The 21968-nt window shown below is 42.8% G+C and overlaps 1 protein-coding gene across 3 annotated transcripts in view; it reads left to right on the forward strand.

Annotated features, from left to right (window-relative positions):
* C1H5orf34 (chromosome 1 C5orf34 homolog) overlaps positions 1-21968 on the forward strand; it is a 34577-nt gene that overhangs the window by 3526 nt on the left and 9083 nt on the right. For all 3 annotated transcript variants that reach the window (XM_056542143.1, XM_056542134.1, XM_056542153.1), the window contains exons 2-7: positions 336-425; positions 5853-6403; positions 10241-10336; positions 14067-14190; positions 14421-14512; positions 20314-20383. In XM_056542143.1, the coding sequence (XP_056398118.1) occupies positions 336-425; positions 5853-6403; positions 10241-10336; positions 14067-14190; positions 14421-14512; positions 20314-20383 (1023 nt within the window). The remainder of the gene's footprint in view (positions 1-335; positions 426-5852; positions 6404-10240; positions 10337-14066; positions 14191-14420; positions 14513-20313; positions 20384-21968) is intronic.

The following is a 21968-nucleotide window of genomic DNA, read 5'->3' on the forward strand; positions in this document are numbered from 1 at the left end:
AATGGGTGGAGAGATCAATCTGCAACTAATGCAACAGCTGTAGGCACCCTGATTGAAAACCACAGGTCTTTTGTTTCAATGGGTGGGGTGGCTGATGTGTGAGAGGGAGGAAAATGGAATTATGGGATTTGTAGTCAAAAAAAGAAAAGTCAAGCAGGAAATACAAGTTCACAGAAAGCTAGCCACAATCTTATGGTAATCTCACAACATAGCCATTTAGCCCCAAGACAAGCGCCGATCCTTCCTAAGCATGTCCATTACTGTCTGCCAGGTACGTACTAAAATCACCTTATGGTGGATAACCCCTTTAACTTTTTTTTCTGCTTTATCTTTAGGAACAAGTTCTTCAGGCGCTAATCTTTCGCAACACCTTTTCCAGCCGTCCATTTTTACCTGCACGCCTCGTCCCTTCAGAGGAGATCATGGTATGTGTTAGAGTAATAATGATGGAGTATAATACTCCTACCCAGTTAACACTGCTCCATCTTGTACGAGTTCACATTAGATGCTCTGCCTGTGAGGATACATGGATTGATCACTGGCTTTATGTTACAACTAGTCCACTGTATTAATGTCACATAGAAAACTCTGCCCGTACTTTCGGAGCTCCACAAAACTCCACTCTGCACAATGGTTAATACACATACGTAGGGCAATTATGCACAGGCTGCACGCCAATTTAACATTACCGCAACAGGTGAGTTCACATTTCAAGACATAACTCACGGTTTAGTAGAAGTACTCTTCATGCTTTTATTCACTTTTTTCACAAGAAATTGTCTCTCTGGACAAGGTATAGCAGAAAGAAGTTATAACAAAACTGTAGTTTTAATGTGTTTTCATAAGACCCAGTATGCTGTTTTATGAATAATTTAACCCCTTAAGAACCAAGCCTTTTCAGTTTTTGCACTTTAAAAAATCATAACACTTTCAATTTTGCACCTAAAAATCCATATTGCGCCACCAATTCTACTTTGTAATGACATCAGTCATTTTACCCAAAAATCTACAGCGAAACAGGAAAAAAAAAATTGTGCGTCAAAATTGAAGAAAAAACGCCATTTTGTTAATTTTGGGGGCTTCCGTTTCTACGGAGTAAATTTTTCGGTAAAAATGACACCTTATTTTTATTCTGTAGGTCCATACGGTTAAAATGATGCCCTACTTATATAGGTTTGATTTTGTCGTACTTCTGGAAAAAATCATAACTACATGCAGGAAAACTTATACATTTAAAATTGTCATCTTCTGACCCCTATAACTTTTTTCTTTTTCCACGAACGGGGCGGTATGATGGCTCATGTTTTGCGCCATAATCTGAAGTTTTTATTGGTACCATTTTTGTTTTTGATCACTTTTTATTCATTTAAAAAAAAAATAATAATTTTAATAGCCCCCTCTAGTGGCTCTAAAACTGCATGCACTAATCTCTTAGGGTATGTTCACACTACAGAGTGTGAACGGAATTTCCGCTCATTGAATTCAGCGAGCGGAGATTCAGCCTGGCAGCTGGCGGCGGCGAAAGGACCGCGCGGCACTGCGCCGTCACCATTGACGGCTATGCAGTGCTCGCGGACTTCCGCGCAAAGAATGAACATGTTCTTTCTTTGCGCTGAACAATTTCAGAGGCGGAATTGTCCGCCGCTGAAATTCCGCAGTGTGAACGGGTCTTGCGGAGACCCATTCACACTAATGTTAAGTTCACACCATGGAATTCCGTAGTGTGAACATACCCTAACACTGTTCAATGCATTGCCATAGGAATGCATTGATCAGTGTTTTCTGTGCTTGATTGCTCAAGCCTGGATTTCAGGCTTGGGGCAATCAAACGCCAGTTGGACAGCCGGGAGCAAGGTAAGACACCTCACTCTGTCCTGTCAGTTGTTCGGGATGCCGCGATTTCACCGCACAGCTCCGCTGAGCTAACTGGCAGTGTATCCTCCCGTTTTAGACGCCGTGATCAACTTTGATTGTGGTGTCTAAATGGTTAATACCGAACATCAGCCCGATCGATGTCCGGTATTAGCCACAGGTCCTGGTTGCTGATAGCAACCGGGACCCCGCAGATACGAAACAAGCTCAGCTTCTGAGTGCGCTGCACAGATTGGGAGCAGGCCACAGGAACGTAATTATACGTCCGTCGTGGTTGAGGGGTTAACCTCTTAAGGACCCTTGACGTATGCGTACGTCATGAGTCCCGGTCCTACGATATAACGCATGGTGACCCCGCATCATATCGCGGCGGGCCCGGCGTCATAGTGAAGCCGGGACCCGCCTCTAATAGCGCGCGGCACTGATCGCGCTATTAACCCTTTAGCCGCGCGCTCAAAGCTGAGCCGCGCGGCTAAAAACTAAAGTAAAATGTGCCGGTTAGCTCAGGGAGCTGTTCGGGATCGCCGCGGTATAATCGCGGCATCCCGAACAGCTGTAGCACAGGAGGATGTCTTCTTACCTTCTCCTGCGCTGTCCGATCGCCGAATGAATGCTTCAAGCCTGAGATCCAGGCTTGACCATTCAATCGCCGAAAACACTGATTGATCCGTTCCTATGGAGATGGATCAATCAGTGTAAAAGATCAGTACATGCAATGTTATAGCCCCCTATAGGAGCTATAATATGGCATACGAAAAGTGTCCAAAAATCATTAACCCTTTCAATTATCCCTTCCCCCAATAAAAGTTTGAATCACCCGGCATTTCCAAAAATAAAAAAAAACATTATGTAAATAATAATAAAAATAAACATATGTGGTATCGCCGTGTGCGGAAATGTCCGAATTATAAAAATATACCGCTTTTTAAACCGCTCGTTCAATGGCGTACGCGCAAAAAAATTCCAAAGTCCAAAATAGCGCATTTTTGATCACTTTTTATACCACAAAAAAGTGAATAAAAAGTGATCAAAAAGTCTGATCAGAACAAAAATTGTACCGCTAAAAACTTCAGATGACGGCGCAAAAAATGAGTCCTCAAAGCGCCCTGAACACAGAAAAATAAAAAAGTTATAGGGGTCCAAAGATGACCATTTTAAACGTATAAATTTTCCTGCATGTATTCATGATTTTTTTCGGAAGTGATACAAATTCAAACCTATACAAGTAGGGTATCATTTTAACCGTATGGACCTACAGAATAAAGATAAGGTATCATTTTTGACAAAAAATGTACTGCGTAAAAACAGAAGCCCCCAAAACTTACAAAATAGTGTTTTTTCATCAATTTTGTCGCACATTGATTTTTTTTCCCGTTTCACCGTAGATTTTTGGGTAAAATGACTAATGTCATTACAAAGTAGAATTAGTGACGCAAAAATTAAGCCATTATATATAATTTTAGGTGAAAATTTTATTATTTAGTTATGATTTTTTAAAGTTAAGGAGGAAAAATTGAAAATGAAAAAACAGAAAAAGCCTGGGTCCTTAAGGGGTTAAGCTATACGCGCATGTTAACACTTTATAAACCACTCTATTTATGCACCTGTTGTGTTTTTACTATGGTGCTTGTGTTCCCAGCAGTCAATGCGCATGAATAAGGGGGTGAAACATTGTGCCATGACTGGGGAAGCTACCGTTTTGTTATAACTTCTTGCTGTTATACCTTGTCCAGAGAGACGATTTCTTGTGAAAAGTAAATAAAAACATGAAGAGTATTTCTACTAAACCGTGAGTTATGTCGTGAAATGTGGACTCACCTGTTGCGGTAAAGTTAAGGTGAATGCAGCCTGTGCATAATTGCCTTACGTATGTGTATTATCCTTTTATGTTACAATTCTCACAATATAGGAGTTAAAATAACAATTATGGTTGGTTATAACTGCAAACTGCATTCCTTAAATCCAAATTCCCTGATATTCATTTTTTTTTAAACCTGCTTTGAGTCGTCTACCCCCCGCGTCCCCCCCCCCCCCCCCCCCCAAGCAGCCAACCAAATTTTTTCTTTTAGAAAGGGCTCTAAAACTGAAAGCTGCAATCTGATTGGTTGCTTTAGGCAATGACAGCACTTCCTCTATACAGGTTTTGATAAACCTCCCCGTGTGTCCAGGATTCTGCCACCTCCAAAACTCTGTATCAGCATAGCTGTATTCCTATCTCTCTACGGATACACAGCCCATGTGATTCACCCCATCCCTCCTGCACACTGCTTTGTGTATCCTTCCCTCACTATCTACTGCCTGTGTGATCTGCCTTCCCATCTTTCCTTATTCTAATCAGCACAAAGTCCTACCGTCCCTGCTGCTTCCCCTGACACTAAGAGAAGGCAGGGGAGCAATGGGAGACATAGCCAGAGTGCTGTCAGCAGGACAGTTGGCTAGGTAAAGGAGTAATTAAAAAAAAGTTGATAGCCTTTTTTTTTTACTTACGAAGTCCAGTACAGGGAAAAACACCACATACCATTTAGTTCGTTCTGTGCATCAGATGTCTTGGGTGCCGCAGCTGAGATCTCCGTGCCCCATGACACAGCCGTGCTCCCTCAATGCAAGTCTATGGGAGAGGATAAGATGTCTAGGGGCGGAGTACCCCTTTAACCCTTTAAGGACCAAGTGTTTTTCTGTTTTTGCACTTTCGTTTTTTCCTCCTTACCCTACTTAAAAAATTATAACCCTTTCAATTTGCACCTTTTTTTTGCGCCAGCAATTCTACTTTGTAATGACGTCAGTCATTTTACCCAAAAATCTATGGCGAAACAAAAAATAATAATTGTACGACATAATTGGAGAAACAGCATTTTGTAATTTTTGGGAGCTTCCGTTTCTATGCAGTAAATTTTTCAGGTAAAAATGACACTTTATCTTTATTCTGTAGGTCCATACGGTTAAAATGATACCCTACTTATATAGGTTTGATTTTGTCGTACATCTGAAAAACATCATAACTACATGCAGAAAAATTTATGTTTAAAATTGTCATCTTCTGACCCCTATAACTTTATTTTTCCGCATACGGGACGGTATGAGGGCTCATTTTTTGCGTCGTGACCTGAAGTTATTGGTACCATTTTTGTTTGATCAGACTTTTTGATCACTTTTTATAAATTTTTTTAATGATATAAAAAGTGACCAAAAATAGGGCTATTTTGGACTTTGGAATTTTTTTGCGCGTATGCCATTGAACGTGTGGTTTAAATAACGATATATTTTTATAGTTCGGACATTTACCCATGCGGCGATACCAATTTTTTTTATTTATTGTGTTTGTGTATTTTTTTTATATGGGGGGAATAGGGGGGGGGGGGTGATTTAAACTTTTAATAAGGAAGGGGTTAATGTGTGTGTTTTAAAACTTTTTTTTTTTTTTTTTGAGGAATCAATTGATTCCTCATACAGATCAATGTGGTTCTATAAAACCACATTGATCTGTGTGCTCTGCGCTCGATTGATAAAGTCTGGTCCTGCCGGCACTACAGGAGAGGTAAGCCCTCAGACTACCTCAGCAGTGGATACCAAACCCCCCCCCCCCCCCAGGAACGGGATAAAGGCACCCTTAGACGCCGCTGTCAACTTTGACAGTGGCAATCTAAAGGGTTAATAGCCAGCCGCGTGGGGGCCGGCCGGTATGACGCGGCATCATACCCCATTAACTGCACATGGACGAGTATAGACGTCCATGGTTGTTAATGGGTTAAGCATAGAGCCATGTCTTCTGCAGCATGCTGCTTTCGTCCATGAACAGCACCATTTTGCCTAATAGGCTGTGTGAGTTATTGCAACTGAAGTAAATGCCCATAGACAGTTGTTATGCTGTTTCTGGATAAAAGCCGCCATTTATTTCTAATCACATTCAGTAAACCCTTGTAAGTGTTGCTTGATATATAATTAAAATCTAATGAATTTTTTTCTTTTTAAATTTGCCTCAGACTCTTCTGACTGACATCTCGGAGGTTACGTGGCCCGGTCTGGAGGATGACACTGGTTGTGTGACACGTCTGGAGGATGGCAGTGTGAAGGTGTCCTCATTGGATGGACATGCTCATTTATACATGACCGCTCTACAGAAAGAGTTCACAGTGAAGTATTTATGCCAGCTCAGCTGCATGCCCAGCGCTCCAGGAACCACAACCCACAATAAAACGAATGCTGACCCGGAAATAACAGAGACTGAGACCACAAGAAGCAGGACCATCTATTCCTCCTGTGTCCTACAGGAGGCGTCTCCGTTATGTCAGACAAAGCATGCTTCTCAGTATACGTGGCTGGTGCAGCGCTTCTCCGTGGCCGACTGTCCACAGCCGTTTCAGTATCCCATGGGTCTAGCTTTTCACCTCCACAAGGAGTCTGTCCATCAAAGTAAAATTCATCCATCTGCGCGCACAGAGGAGACAGTGACTGACTCCTATTTCTTACAGAGAACAGGGTCTGTTTTACCTCATGCATTACCTCTAACCTGCTCTGCTACACACATGCACAGGTAGGTGTCACATCCCACTCAGGAGAGAAATGAGGGGACCTATAGTGAAGAACATACAGGGCCACTACTGTTTAACCTTATCATGACCCTTGAACCAATTTTCTAGTCTGCTTGATAAAGGTACTGTTCCTTTTTGTCTTAATCTGACACACATGATATTTCCTTATCCCCCAATACTCATGCATACTTAGCTCTGCTGAGCATGCATGTGTTCTGAGGGAAAAAAGCTGCTACCAGGCTCCTCTGGTGGCATCTTATCTCCCTGAGAACAAAAAGATCAGGCACTTAAAGGGGCATTCCATGAAATAAATTTTTTTTTTCATATCAACTGGCTCCAGAAAGTTAAACAGATTTGTAAATTACTTCTATTAAAAAATCTTAATCCTACCAGTACTTATCAGATGCTGAAGTTGAGTTTTTTTTTTTCTGTCTTACAACAGTATTCTCTGCTGACACTTCTGTCTGTCTCAGGAACTGTCCAGAGTAGGAGAAAATCCCCATAGCAAACCTCTCCTGCTCTGGACAGTTCCTAAGTCAGACAGAGGTGTCAGCAGAGAGCACTGTGGTCAGACTGGAAAGAACAACTCAACTTCAGCAGCTGGAAGGATTAAGATGTTTTTAATGGAGTCAGTTCATATGAAAAATTTTTTTTTTTTCATGGAATACCCCTTTAACCCCTTAACGACTATGGACTTATATGTACGTCATGGTGCCGTGGTACTTAACAGACCGGTTCTCGTGTCATGCGCGGCAGGTCCCGGTTGCTATCAGCAGCCAGGGACCCCACCGGTAATGGCGGACATCCGCGATCGTGCGGATGTCCGCCATTAACCCCTCAGATGCCGTCATCAATACAGATCACGGTATCTGTGGCAGTGCGGTACTTTGCATGGATGATCGGAACGCCCCGCAATGCTGCTGCTGGGGATCCGATCATCCAGCATGGCGGCCCGAGGTCCCCTCACCTGGCTCCAGCTGTCTCCCGGGGTCTTCTGCTCTGGTCTGAGATCAAGCAGACCAGAGCAGAAGATGACCGATAATACTGATCAGTGCTATGTCCTATACATAGCATTGAACAGTATTAGCAATCAAAATGTGAAAAATCCCCTTCCCCCAATAAAATAGTAAAATGTCAGTTTTTCCCATTTTACCCCCAAAAAAGCGAAAAAAAATAATGAATACACATATTTGGTATCGCCGTGTGTGTAAAAGTCTGAACTATTAAAATATATTGTTAATTATCCCGTATGGTGAACGGCGTAAAGGTAAAAAAATAAAGTCCAAAATTGCTGCTTTTTTGTCACATTTTATTCCAAAAAAATTAATTAAAAATCTATAAAAAGTAAAACCTAAGCAAAAGAGGTACTGAAATACTACAGATCATGGCGCAAAAAATTACCCCTTATTTTTTATAGGTGGTCAAAATAGGGCAATTTCAAACATACTCATTTTGTTAAAATGGCTTGAGATTTTTTTTTAAGCGGTACAATTATAGAAAAGCATATAACATGGATATCATTTTAATCGTATTGACCCACAGAATAAAGAAAACATGTAATTTTTACCAGAAAGTGTACAGCGTGAAAACAAAACCTTCCAAAGTTTGCTAAATTGCAGTTTTCTTTTCAATTTTCCCTCATACATATTTGTTTGGTTGCGCCGTACATTTTATGGTAAAATAAGTGATGTAATTACAAAGTAAAATTGGTGACGCAAAAAACAAGCCCTCATATGGGTCTGTGGATGGAAATATAAAAGAGTTATGATTTTTAGAAGGCGAGGAGGAAAAAACGAAAATGCAAAAATAAAATTGGCCTGTTCCTTAAGGGGTTAAAATACAACATGCCTAATCCTTCACTCCCCTGACATTTGTCATTGGGGAAGCCCCTGAACCCTGCGGACTTGGCAAAAATGTATCTGTATAGCCAGCCATTAAAATCCTACCTAACATCTACTTGAGCTGTCTCCTTCCTTGGTGGCAGAGTTTCATATACCGTATATACTCGAGTATATACGGTAGTTCTTCAGAAGTCTAGAACAAGTTGAGTATAATAATGAAATCTAATGAAGCTGCTTCTAATCTTTATGGCTTATTATGGACAATACAGTATGTGCTCTCAGGAAAACATCAGATCTGCCGGGTTACGTCCAGTGCAAGTTTATTCATACCCACACTGAGAATAAAACAATGATGTGCATCGTACCTGCGGAGGAATAACAGTCAGAGATCCACTGACATAACACATGCTTAAAGGGGTACTCCGCCCCTGGCATCTTATCCCCTATTCAAAGGATAGGGGATAAGGTGTTAGATCGCCACGGTCCCGCTGCTGGGGACCCCGGGGATCGCCGCTGCGGCACCCCGCTATCATTACAGCACAGAGCGAGATCGCTCTGTGCGTAATGATGGGCGACACATGGGACGGAGCAGCGTGACGTCATGGCTCCGCCCCTCATGACATCACAGCCTGTCCCCTTAATGCAAGTCTATGGCAGGGGCGTGACGACCGCCACGCCCCCTCCCATAGACTTGTATTGACGGGGGCGGGCCGTGATGTCACGAGGGGCGGAGCCGTGACTTAACGATGCTCCGGCCCCTGTATTGCCCGTCATTACGTGCAGAGTGAACTCGCTCTGTGCAGTAATGATAGCGGGGTGCTGCAGCAGCGATCCCCGGGGTCCCCCGCAGTGGGACCCCGGCGATCAGACATCTTATCCCCTATCCTTTGGATAGGGGATAAGATGTCTAGGGGTGGAGTACCCCTTTAAAGGGGTTCGCTACTGGGAAAAAAATCGTAATCTTTCCAGTACTTATCAGCTACTGTATTTTCCAGAGGAGGTTCTTTTCTTTTTGAATTTACTTTCTGCCTGACCACAGTGCTCTCTGCTGACACCTCTGTCCATTTTAGGAACTGTCCAGAGTAAAAGCAAATCCCCATAGGAAACCTCTCCTGCCCCAGGCAGTTCCTAAAATGGACAGAGGTGTCAGCAGAGAGCATTGTGGTCAGGCAGAAAGGAAATTCAAAAAGAAAAGAACTACCAACGGCTGTCCGGGCTTGCAGGGAGTTGTAGTTTTGCAGCATCTGGAGGCCCACAGTTTTGAGACCACTGGTATAAGGGTATAGTGTGGGTTTCTGCTCCATTGTATAAATAGGTTTTTCTATGTTGGGGTGCATTCACACCACGTTTTTGCAATACAGTTTCCTTATGCATTTTCAATGTGAAAACCGTACAGAATCGTATTGAAAACCGTATGTCAAACAATGCATCCGGCTGCATCCGATTTTTTTTTCCTGTACCCAAAGCCGTAGCCTACCACGGTTTTTGGTCCTGGTGAAAAACCTATTAAACTGTATATGTGTGTTTTTTTTTTTTTTTTTTATAACATGGGAGTCAATGGGAACGGTATGTGCGCTTGGTTCCATCCGGTTTGCACCATCCGGTTTTTGACTTTGCACAGTTTTTTTTTTTTTCATGTAATTTAAATCAAACAAGTGAAACTTTATTCATAATGGAGTGAAAAGTTAAAAGCGTATACGTTTTTTTCTTAAAAACTTTATGCAGCCGGACATCATTTTTCAAACTGTGTACGGTTTTTAACCGTATAAGGATTAAAATTTGTACACAAGTTTTGATACAGATTAGTCAGGTTTTGAGGAATCCGTTTTTCATAAACCTGATACGGGAACTGTACTGCAAAAACGTGGTGTGAATGCAGCCTTAATTGGAAACAAACCAGCACTGTCATATCAATGTACTTACTGTATGTGCTATATGAGCAGATCCAGGCCGTGTCTGAGCCGTCTGTACTCCTGACCGCCCTCTTCCTTATTACAGATTGGGTTTTTGTAACTTCTCTTTGGAAGAAGAGAACCTGCTGGCTGTAAATCCATTGCCATTGAAGGTGGTGATCTACACGGACATCCTCTACCGGTGAGACACTGTTATTCTTTAATTGGTATTTATATTAGAAAACCCACGAACATACTTATGTTACACTTTGGTTGACATCTCACTGAGGCTTGTTTCACATCAGCGGTTTTGTGTTCTGGTCAAGTCATACGGCAAAGAGACAGAAAAACTGACGAGAATTCATCCCATTGATGTCTATGGGGCATTTTTGTGGTCAGGTCATCAGTTTGCTTCAGTCCTGTTTGTTGTCTTTTTTTTTTTTTTTTTTTTATTTTTTTTTTTTTTGTCTGGCCATAAAACCTGACTACAAACAGAACTCTAAAGCTCTATCTGGCAGGGGAATTTCAAAACCGCCTCCTGTCGTATGCATGCTGTCCTCTAAGAGGTATTCCAGGATTTTTTATTTTTTTTATTTGACTATACTACAGGGGCAGTAAAGTTAGTGTAGTTCATAATATAGTGTCTGTACTAGTGTGTCACGGTTTTCTCACAATTCTTCTGTGATTTTTGCGCCAATATTTATTTATTAACAGCATACAAAATTACTCAGGTCTCAGGTTTTCCCAGGTTGCAGTGCGTTGAGACCTGACATCACTAGTCAGCTGAGGACAGGGAGTCTTGTCTGCTTCAATGGGTGGAGGGGTCGCTGAGTGGGAGAGAGATCATTTTGCAACAGCTGTTGGCCCCCTGGTTAGAAAACACTGGTCTTTTAAATGGAATGCAACTCATTTGTGTTTCAATGGGTAGGGTGGCTGATGTGTGGGAAAGTGACCTCAAACTTACAAGCATGGAACTATGGGATGTGTAGTTTGAGAACGAAATCCAACAGGAAATGCCCGGTTCACAAAGTGATAGCCACAGCATTATGGTAATCTCACAACCTAGCCATTTAGCCCCAAGACAAGTGCAGATCCTTCCTAAGCATGTCCATTACTGTCTGGCAGGTACGTACTTAAATAACCTTATGGTGGATAACCCCTTTAATTTCAGTGAGGTGACCAGAGTCCGCTAGGGACACCACTCGGCTCATTTTCCCACTGTATCCCATTTTTAAACTGGATTGGAACTGTGGTCTGTTGCGCTTTTTAATTTGGCTCAAAAACTTGATAGGGTGGGAAAATGTGCCGACTGGTGTCGCCAGCGGACTCCGGTCTCCTCGTTTAAATAATTTGGGTACACCTGGGTTCGGCAGAAGGTGGTTTTGAAATTCCTCTGCCAGATTCGGCTGCCGTATTTTCCAAACATGGTGTGAATGCAGCCTGGCGTATGGTAAAAATTAACACTGATGTTTGGCGAGTTTGTATACATATTTTTTGTACTTTCTAGTTATGTCCAGTTTTCAAACTTTGCATGCACAGAAGAAAGAAAAGACAAAAACTGATGCAAAAAAAATTATCGCTATGTGTGAACATACACCCTTAAGGGTAGGGTCACAAGTAGAGCATTGACATTATACAGTGGTCCCTCAACATACGATGGTAATCCGTTCCAAATGGACCATCGTTTGTTGAAACCATCGTATGTTGAGGGATCCGTGCATTGTAAAGTATAGGACAGTGGTCTGCAACCTGCGGACCTCCAGATGTTGCAAAACTACAACACCCAGCATGCCCGGACAGCCAACGGCTGTCCGGGCATGCTGGGAGTTGTAGTTTTGCAACATCTGGAGGTCCGCAGGTTGCAGACCACTGGTATTGGAGGTTATACTCACCTGTCCCCGCCGCTCCGGATTGTCACCGCTGCCCGGGATGTCGCCCTCCATCGCTGTCGCCGCGTCCCTGGGGTGTCCCCGAGGCTCCGGCAAGGCCTCTGCTTCCCCGGGATCCTCGCTCTCCGTCGCCGCCATCACGTCACTACGCATACCGCTCCTATTGGATGACGGGACGGCGTGCGCAGCGACGTGATGACAACGCTGGAGAGCGCCGACGATGCAGGGGATCCCGAAGAGGACGCGCCGGAGCCCCGAGGACAGGTAAGTGATCGTCAGCGGACCACACGGGGCACCGTAAACTGCTCTCCGGTGGCAGCTGAAGCAGTCTGCGCTGCCCGATAGCCGTTTATGCGATGGCCCCGACATACAAGAACATCGTATGTTGATGCTGCCTTCAACATGCGATGGCCTCTAAAGGCCATCGTATGTTGAAATGATCGTATGTCGGGGCCATTGTAGGTCGAGGGCTCACTGTATGTATTTTATATATATATATATAATATATTTTACGCTGCAGGAAATACACTACGGATTCTGCTCGAGCTGAATCACTGGGCCCGTACGTCACCGTCACGTCAGCATGATGGGCCCACCTCCAAACCTTACTACGCAAACAGGGCTGTAACAGGGTAGCTAAATCTGCTCGTAGCTAAATCTGCAGCGTATTTCCCGCAGCGTGCGCTTTGTGTGACCCTACCCTAAAAGGGTTCTGCACATGGTTTGTCTTAACTAGACACATAGGGGGAGATTTATCAAAACGTGTGTAGAGGAAGAGTGGTGCAGTTGCCCATGGCAACCAATCAGATCGCTGCTTTCATTTTTCACAGGTCTCTTTAAAAATGAAAGAAGCAATCTGATTGGTTGCCATGGGCAACTGCACCCCTCTTCCTCTGCACAGGTTTTGATAAATCTCTCCCATAGTGACTTCTATAGGGAAAACATGTAAAACATGGCAGTGAGCATCTTTTAGGACACTAATGTCCAAGGACATTACATTCTAATACTTTTGCAATAAAGTAAGACCTAATGTGACGTTTTGCCCCACTGTCCTATTTTGAAATGAATTTACACTGATGTATACATGCATTCTCTCCTACACAACCTTCTTTACATTACCAGTGGGTGGTCATGTAGCCATTGTGTGTCCCCTGCACAATTCAACTCCATGCCATGTGTAGCATTAAAGGGGTATTCCAGGAAAACCCTTTTTTTTTTTTTTTTTTTATATCAACTGGCTCCAGAAAATTAAACAGATTTGTAAATTACTTCTATAAAAAAAAAAATGAATCCTTAAAATAATTATCAGCTGCTGAAGTTGAGTTGTTCTGTTCTGTCTGGCAACAGTGTTCTCTGCTGACATCTCTGCTTGTCTCGGGAACTGCACAGAGTAGAAGAGGTTTGCCTAAGGGATTTGCTTCTACTCTGGACAGTTCCCGAGACAGGTGTCATCAGAGAGCACTTAGACAGAAAAGAACAACTCAACTTCTGCAGCTCATAAGTACTGAAAGGATTAAGATTTTTTTAATAGAAGTAATTTACCAATCTGTTTAACTTTCTGGAGCCTGTTGATATATAACAAAATACCTGGAATACCCCTTTAATGCTACACATTGCATGGAGGCTAATACCATCCCGACCACGAGAACGGAAGATCGTGACGTCACGACTCCGCCCCCGTGTGACGTCACACCCGACCCCTCAATGCAAGTCTATGGGAGGGGGCGTGACAACTTCACGCCCCCTCCCATAGACTTGCATTGAGGGGGCGGGTGTGATGTCACACGGGGGCGGAGTCGTGACGTCACGATCTTCCGTTCTCGTGGTTGGGATGGTATTAGCCTGAGGGCCTCCGGCGGTTCCGGAAGCAGTTACAGGTGGGTGCTGCATGGTAGAATGCGGGGGTCCCCAGCGACGGGACCCCCGCCATCAGACATCTTATCCCCTATCCTTTGGATAGGGGATAAGATGTCTAGGGGTGGAGTACCCCTTTAACTCTTATGCTTTATCCACGGTTTGGCTTATTTATCTCATTTCTACCAGATTAATTTTGGATGGAACCAACTTGGTGGAAATCCACCCGGGCGATGGCTCAGTTTTTATTTCTGAAGGCGAATGTATAGGAAAATACTTTAAACATTGGTTCATGAAAGAAGATACTAAACAGGTAGGTAGAGGATGAGGCCTGTGCGCTCATCTATCAAAGTATTAACAATGTATAGTATGTGCAGTGGTCTCCAAACCATGTTGGCTGTCCGGGCATGCTGGGAGTTGTAGTTTTGCAACAGCTAGAGGGCCACAATTTGGAGACCACTGCGACACATGAGATATCAAATAAAATAATGTCCTTATTACTCCCCTCGGTTCTTTTATTAACGCGTCCTTGTCTGATATCAGGTGGAAGACCGGCTGTACAGTGCTAGAGATCTGCCTCCAGACAAGCCCCGGGCTCTGTATTCTGTGCGCTCCATCATATCCCAGGCTAAAAGGTCGGTATTCCTGTGCTGCTTCTGAACCCAACCATGTGGCTGAGCTGAACCCCCCCCCCCCCCCCCCCCCCCCACACACACACACACACGTAGATTGGCTCCCACACGACCTTACTAAGTATATCATGTATGCCTTCTATGCAGTGATTCATTCCTTCCATTACTGCAACCATAGGTAGAATTGCTGTGCAGGTTTCTCGGAAAGCTGGGTTGCAGCACAATTTTGGCATGTAATGCATGCGTGTCATCATGGCCCCTTCATTGTTACACATTAGTGGATCTTATGAGGATTTGATTGATCGCGTCTTGTGTTATGTTTGCCGTTAATACCTTATATATAATATTATGATTATTATTGTTATTCACAGATCAGTCAAAATCTTAAAATGCAATATAAAGTGGTTTATAATGTGTAAATTTCCCTCATGCTGACCCATCCCAATCGAGTCCTGAACTCTACAAGACCTCCATAGGTGTCCTGTGCTATCTGGTACCAAGACGTTAGCAGCAGATCCTTTAAAGGGGTACTCCGCCCCTAGACATCTTATCCCCTATCGAAAGGATAGGGCATAAGATGTCTAATCGCGGGGGTCCTGCCGCTGGGGACCCCTGCGATCTCTGTGCAGCACCCAGTGTTTGTTTAGAAAGCTGGGTGTGGGCGGTAGTGTTCGTGACGTCACAGCCATGCCCCTCATGACGTCAAGCCACACCCCCTCAATGGAAGTCTATGGGAGGGGGCGTGGTAGTTGCCATGCCCCCTCCCATAGACTTCCATTGAGGGGGTGTGGTCGTGACATCATGACCCCCGCTGCCCGCTCCAAGCATTCAGAACAGAATGTTTCAAAATGCTGGGGCAGCAGAGTTCCCCTTTACGTTCTCTAAATTGTGAGCTGAGACCTCCATTGATCAGACTTGACTAACAGACATGTCTTGGCTTCCAAATTCCCCAAATCTCAATCTGACCAAGTCACCCCATTGATCTCTTAAATATTGTATGGAGTGTGGCTGTCAGGAGCCATTGTAAAGATGCTATTCCTTTCACCTATTAAACGAACCCCTTCGCGACCCATGACGGATCTAGTCTGCCATGGTGCCACTCGGGTGTATGGAGCGGGCTCCGGGCTCCTGATTTCAGTAGCTAGGTGCTGCCACTAATAGCTGGCATGTGGCGCTTGCCGTGGCCAGCTATTTACCCTTTAGACTGCTGCTGTCAAACCTGACAGGATCATCTAAAGGGACCTTTAATCTGTCTCTGGTGTCTAGTGGGGTGAATCGAACAGTCCACGCACCCCCCCCCCCCCCCCAAAGCGCAGTTACGGGTTAGCAATCCACTGCAGAAGTAGCCAGGGGGCTTACTTCTGCTTCTCTCAGGTCAGTAGTTGATAGAGCCTGGCTGGAGCAGGCTCTACCAATGAAGTGCAGATTCATGCAGTTAAATAGGACTGCATTGATCTGTATGAGGCTGGGTTCACACTACGTTTTCTCCCATACGGGAGCGCATACGGCAGGGGGGGAGCTAAAACCTTGCGCTCCCGTATGCCTTCGTATGCGCTCCCATATGTCATTCATTTCAATGAGCCGGCCGGAGTGAAACGTTCGGTCCGGTCGGCTCATTTTTGCGCCGTATGCGCTTTTACAACCGGACCTAAAACTCTGGTCAACCACGGTTTTAGGTCCGGTTGTAAAAGCGCATACGGCGCAAAAATGAGCCGACAGGACCGAACGTTTCACTCCGGCCGGCTCATTGAAATGAATGACATATGGGAGCGCATACGAAGGCATACGGGAGCGCGAGGTTTTAGCTCCCCCCTGCCGTATGGGGGAAAACGTAGTGTGAACCCACCCTGAGAAAGGGGACCAAGTGTAAAAAAAAAAAAAAAAAAAAAAAATTTGTTTCGACTTGGAGTGTATGTTATGGAAAAATGAAAGGTGTCATTACAAAGTACAATTGGTCTCACAGTAAACAAGCTCTCATTTGGGGGTGTAGATGAAAAAATAAGATAGGGCGAGTAGGAAAAAACAAAAGTGCAAAAATAGAAATTGTCTTTCTTTTACCCCTTAAGGACCACTGTTTTTTATTTTTTTTATTTTTGCACTTTAGTTTTTTTCCTCTTAACAAAATCGTAACACATTCAGTTTTCTACCTACAGACCCATATGAGGGATTGTTTTTTTGTGCTACCAATTTTACTTACTTGTAATACTTGTAATAACGTCAATCAGAAAAAAAACAGAAACAAGAAACAAAATATTTGTGGGGCAAAATTGAAAAAAATTATATCTTTATCTTTATTCTGTAGGTCCATACAATTAAAATTATAGCAAATGTATATAGATTTGATTTTGTTTTACTTCTGTTAAAAAAAATAACTTTTTGCACCAAAATTTGTAAGTTTAAACATGTCCTCTTCTGAGATCTATAACTTTTTTTTTATTTTTCCATATATAGGGATGTGTGAGGGCTCATTTTTTGCGCCATGATCTGTAATTGTTATCAGTAACATATTTGTTTTGATGGGACTTTTTGATAGTTTTTTTAATACTTTTTTGGGTATACAAGTGACCAAAAATACACACACATAATTTTTTTTACACCATTGACCATGTGGTTTTAATGGTGATACCACATATGTATGTTTTACTTTTTTTTTTTTTTTTTTTTTTTTTTTTTTTTTTAATGGGAAAAGGGAGGTGATTCAAACTTATATTGAAAGGGTTAAATCATATTTATTAACTTTTTTAATCCTTGGATTACATACTGTTCAATGCTATGTCATAACATAGATCAGTGTTATCAGTGCTCTGCTGCTCCAGCCTGCCATGGCTGACTGGAGCTTCAGAGCAACGATCGGACGGCGAGGAGGCAGGTAAGGTCCCTCCCACCGTCCTTTAAGCTGAATGGGACACTGCGGTCTTACCCAGTGGTCCTTATCAGCACCGCTGAGCTGCCAGGACTGTGTTTTTTATTTTTATCTTAGACGCCGTGATCAACTTTGATTGCGACGTCTAAGGGGTTAATGCAGGGCACCGATCACCGCGATCGGTGATGTCCGGTATTAGCCACGGGTCCCGCAATATTAGCCGTCTGGTACGCCCGTCATCCTAAAATGGGCACTGTCAGATATAAAAACTCTTTATATGTTGTACATCTTGGCAAAACAATAGTTTTCGAATATATTCTTAAAAGATTTTAACTTTTTATAAAAGAAAACTGCCTTTTATAATCCCACCACTAGAGGTCCCCATACCTCCTGGGACACGGAGTCCCACAGTAGCATGAGTGTGTCCAAGGGTCAAGGAGATGACTGACTGAACAAGGCTGCAGGAGGAACACAGCTTGCAGCAACACTGCAGTAACACAGAGTTTTACCCAACATGTGCCTCCAGCTGTTGCATAATTACATCTCCAAGCATGCCTGGACAGTCAAAGGATGTCTGGACATGCTGGGAGTTGTAGTTTTGCAAAAGCTTTAGGCACACAGCTGAAGGCAACACTGCTGCAAAAAAGAGTTATCCAAACACTTTACCTCCAACTATTCAAAACTAGTCCCAGCATTACAGGACTGCCAAAGGGTGATACACATGAATGACATAGAAACATATATAAAATGTTTGCATAAAAAAACACTGTACTTTTAGCACTAAACCTTTGCACTAATTTAGGAAGATGTAAGTTATACACTCATCATATTGTCTTTGGTGGTAGAGTACAGGCAATCTCCAATAATCAGTGTGTGTGTGTGTACAGCATAAAACCAGAGAGGAAAGGGTTACAGACCAGGCTTCTCCAAGAGTAGTAATTCGGCAGAATGAGGTAGGGGGAGGAGTCGTCACTGTGCAGGCAAGAGAGGGACACGCACCCTACCTTTGGGAAGATGGAAAAGACAGTGAGCAGCTGTAATATGCAATTTTTTAGTGAAATATGGGTGATAGAGACATAAAAATTACATGTACATAATCAGGATTAGGTACTGTGTAACATATAATTTTTTTATTTTTTATTTTTTATTTTTTTTTGTGATCCGACAGGTACGCCCTTAGGTGTTAAAGGGGTACTCTGCTGGAAAACATATATATATATATATATATATATATATATATATATATATATATATATATATATATATATATATATATATATATATGTGTATGTATATATATATATATATATATATATATATATATATATATATGTATATATATATATTATGTTATTTATTTATTTTTTAAATCCACTGATGCCAGAAAATTAAACAGATTTGTAAATTACTTCTATTTAAAAATCTTAATCCTTTCAGTACTTATTAGCAGCTGTATGCTCCAGAGGAAGTTCTTTTCTTTTTGAATTTCTTTTTTTTGTCTTGTCCACAGTGCTCTATGCAGACACACTCTGGACAGTTCCTAAAATGGACAAAGGTGTCAGCAGAGACCACTGTGGTCTGACAGAAAGAAAATTCAAAAAGAAAAGAACTTCCTGTGGAGCATATAGCAGCTAAGTACTGGAAGGATTAAGATATTTTTTTTTTAAATAGAAGTCATTTACAAATCTGTTTAACTTTCTGGCACTAGTTGATTTAACAAAAAAAAAAAGTTTTCCAGCAGAGTACCTCCTTAAGGACATTGGATGTAAATGTAGATCCTGATCCACTGGGACTTGGCGCAACAGGGTGTACATTTACATCCTGTACATGACGCAAGCACCAGAACAGTGCCATCGGTAGCCAGGGACCCTCCGGTAATGGCGGACATCAGCGGGATCGCCATTAACCCCTGAGATGCAATACAGATCACAGCATCTGTGGCAAAGGGGCACTTTGATCGGATCGCTCGTGGCACAGCCGTGGGAATCCGATTATCAAAGATGGCGGACGGAGGTCCCATCACCTTCCTCCGCTGCTCTTTCAGGGTCTTCTTCCCTGGTCTGCTGTGTTTTGGTCACATCGCATTTTATTATTTATGGAATGTGATCAAATAGTTACATTTACGCAAAAGGGGTACTGAAAAAAAAACTACAGATCATGGTGCAATAAATGTGCCCTCAGACAGCCATGTGTACAGAAAAATGAGAAAGTTATAGGTGGTAAAAATAGGACAACTTAAACATACATATTTTGGGGGGGAAAATTTGAGTTTATTTAAAAGCAGTACAATAATAAAGTGTGTAATCATGGGTATCATTTTAATTGTATTGACCACAGAATAGAGAAAACATGTTATCTTTACTGTAAAGTGGACAGCGTGAAAGCGAGTGATGTCATTACAAAGTACAATTGGTCATGGAAAAACACAAGCCCTTATGTGGGTCTATGGATGAAAATATAAAATACTTATGGCTTAAAGGGGTACTCCGCTGCTCAGCGTTTGGAACAAACTGTTTTGAATGCTGGAGCTGGCGCCGGGAGCTCGTGAGGTCATAGCCCCGCCCCCTTCATGACGTCACATCACGCTCCCTCAATGCAAGTCTATGGGAGGGGGCGTGACTGCCCCCTCCCATAGACTTGCATTGAGGGGGTGGGGCGTGACATCAGGAGGGGGAGGAGCTATGATGTCACGAGCTGCCAGCTCCAACATTCGGAACCGTTTGTTACAAACGCTGAGCAGCAAAGTACCCCTTTAAGGCGAGGAGGAAAAAAGGAAAACGCAAAAATAAAATTGTCTGTGTCTTTAATGGAGATCTGCAGTGTTACACTTATAAGTGTCTGATCGCAGGGGCTCTCCTGTACGGGCCCACGGCTCTGCTGCAGCCCTCCCAGCATTACACCACGGCCGACATTATCTTCCATGTTCGCTTTGTTTCTCCAGGTTTTTGGAATGTTGCTGTAAGCACAAGCTCTCCATAAATCCTCTCGCTCACACCTGTTGCTGGAAGACGGTAAAGTATCAAATATATCATTTCCATGTCTATTTGAATAAACTATGTTCCTGCCACCATGCAAAATGCGGGATAGGAAAGGCCTATTGCTAAATGTACTGTCAGGCTGAAGGTTATGGAAATGTCCTCAGATGTTCAGATCGGGGATTTGCTTTGCAAAACCCTAGGAATTTAATGTGTAGTTGGGCTGGATTTTCTATATTCTTCTAGTGAAGGTTCTGTAACTGGGGGGGGGGGGGGGGGTTCAATGTGGTTTACACCTGAGGCTTTTCTTAAAACAAAATATTATATCTTACATTATGTAAGACTTTTCAGTTGGAATATTTATAAAGCATGTAGATCCGTGTTTCTCAACCAGGGTGCCTCCAGCTGTTGCTAAGCAGCACGGTTAGTACAGTTTATCATATTCAGGTTTTATAGTTCACTCTAGATGAGTTGGCCATCTGAAATGATGGGACTAGTTCTGTTTTTTTTTAAATGGATCTGTCATCAGGAGGGGAGGTTTATATACACAGCTATTGGTTATTATAGTCCAGTAGACATGGCATTATAATAAGCTGCCCTTCGTATCTGTCAGATCCCATAAAAACAAAATTGTTATACTCAGTACCTAATCCTGATAATGTACATGTCATTTTTATCATGTATCTATCACCGATATTTCACTGAAAAATAGCATATTATAGCTGCTCAATGTCTTTTTCATCCTTTCAAAGGGAGGGGGCGTGTCCCTCTTGCCTGCCCTGAGATGACTCCTCCCCCTCCCTCACTTTGCTTACTTACTGCTCTGGGGAGCCTGGCAGCCTGGCTCTGTAACCCTCTCCTCTCTGGTTTTATGCTGTACATGTACACACACACAAATATTATTGAAGATTGCCTGTACTCTACTACCACCTCTTACATCCCAAATAAATGCAAAGGTTTAGTGCTAAAAGTACAGTGATTTATTTTTTATTTTTATGCATACATTTTATACAGTATATGTTTCTATGTCTTTCATGTGTGCCATCCTTTGCCAGTCCTGTAATGCTGGGACTTGTGGTTTTGGAATAGGGAGAGGCGGAGGGAGGGGAGGAATATTGATGAGCTGGGCAGCGCTGCGGCCGGCGGCACTGACGTCAGAGTGCCAGTTAGCACATCATTAGCATATCCAGAAAATAGAAGATTAGGGCCGAACAGCGCGGTGGATCTGGACACGATAAGGATCAAACTGATCAGCGTCCCCCACACTACCAGCCAGTACCGATGGTTGGTGCAGGGGGAGAAAGCTGACAGTTTTCCTTTAAAGGGAACCTGTCACTGTTTTGCAATAGTAATCCAACAGCAGGTCTGTATGAAGCTGGGGTTTCGTGTCCAAAAATAGTCCATATGAAGTCCAGCAAACTTAAATGATCTAACATTTATTTTACTTCCGAAGACTATGGCAAACCAAAGAAATAAAGGTTAATCTAAAAGGTTGTAACCCCCCCCCCCCCCCCCGCAGAAATTATTTTTTATTTAAAATAAATAACAAATAAAATATAAATATTGCTAATACAGATAGTTTGATGGTTCGTTACTTTGCAGGGTTTGCTTTTACTTTTGG

Source organism: Hyla sarda, chromosome 1 (assembly GCF_029499605.1).
Source record: "Hyla sarda isolate aHylSar1 chromosome 1, aHylSar1.hap1, whole genome shotgun sequence".
Taxonomy (NCBI): Eukaryota; Metazoa; Chordata; class Amphibia; order Anura; family Hylidae; genus Hyla; species Hyla sarda.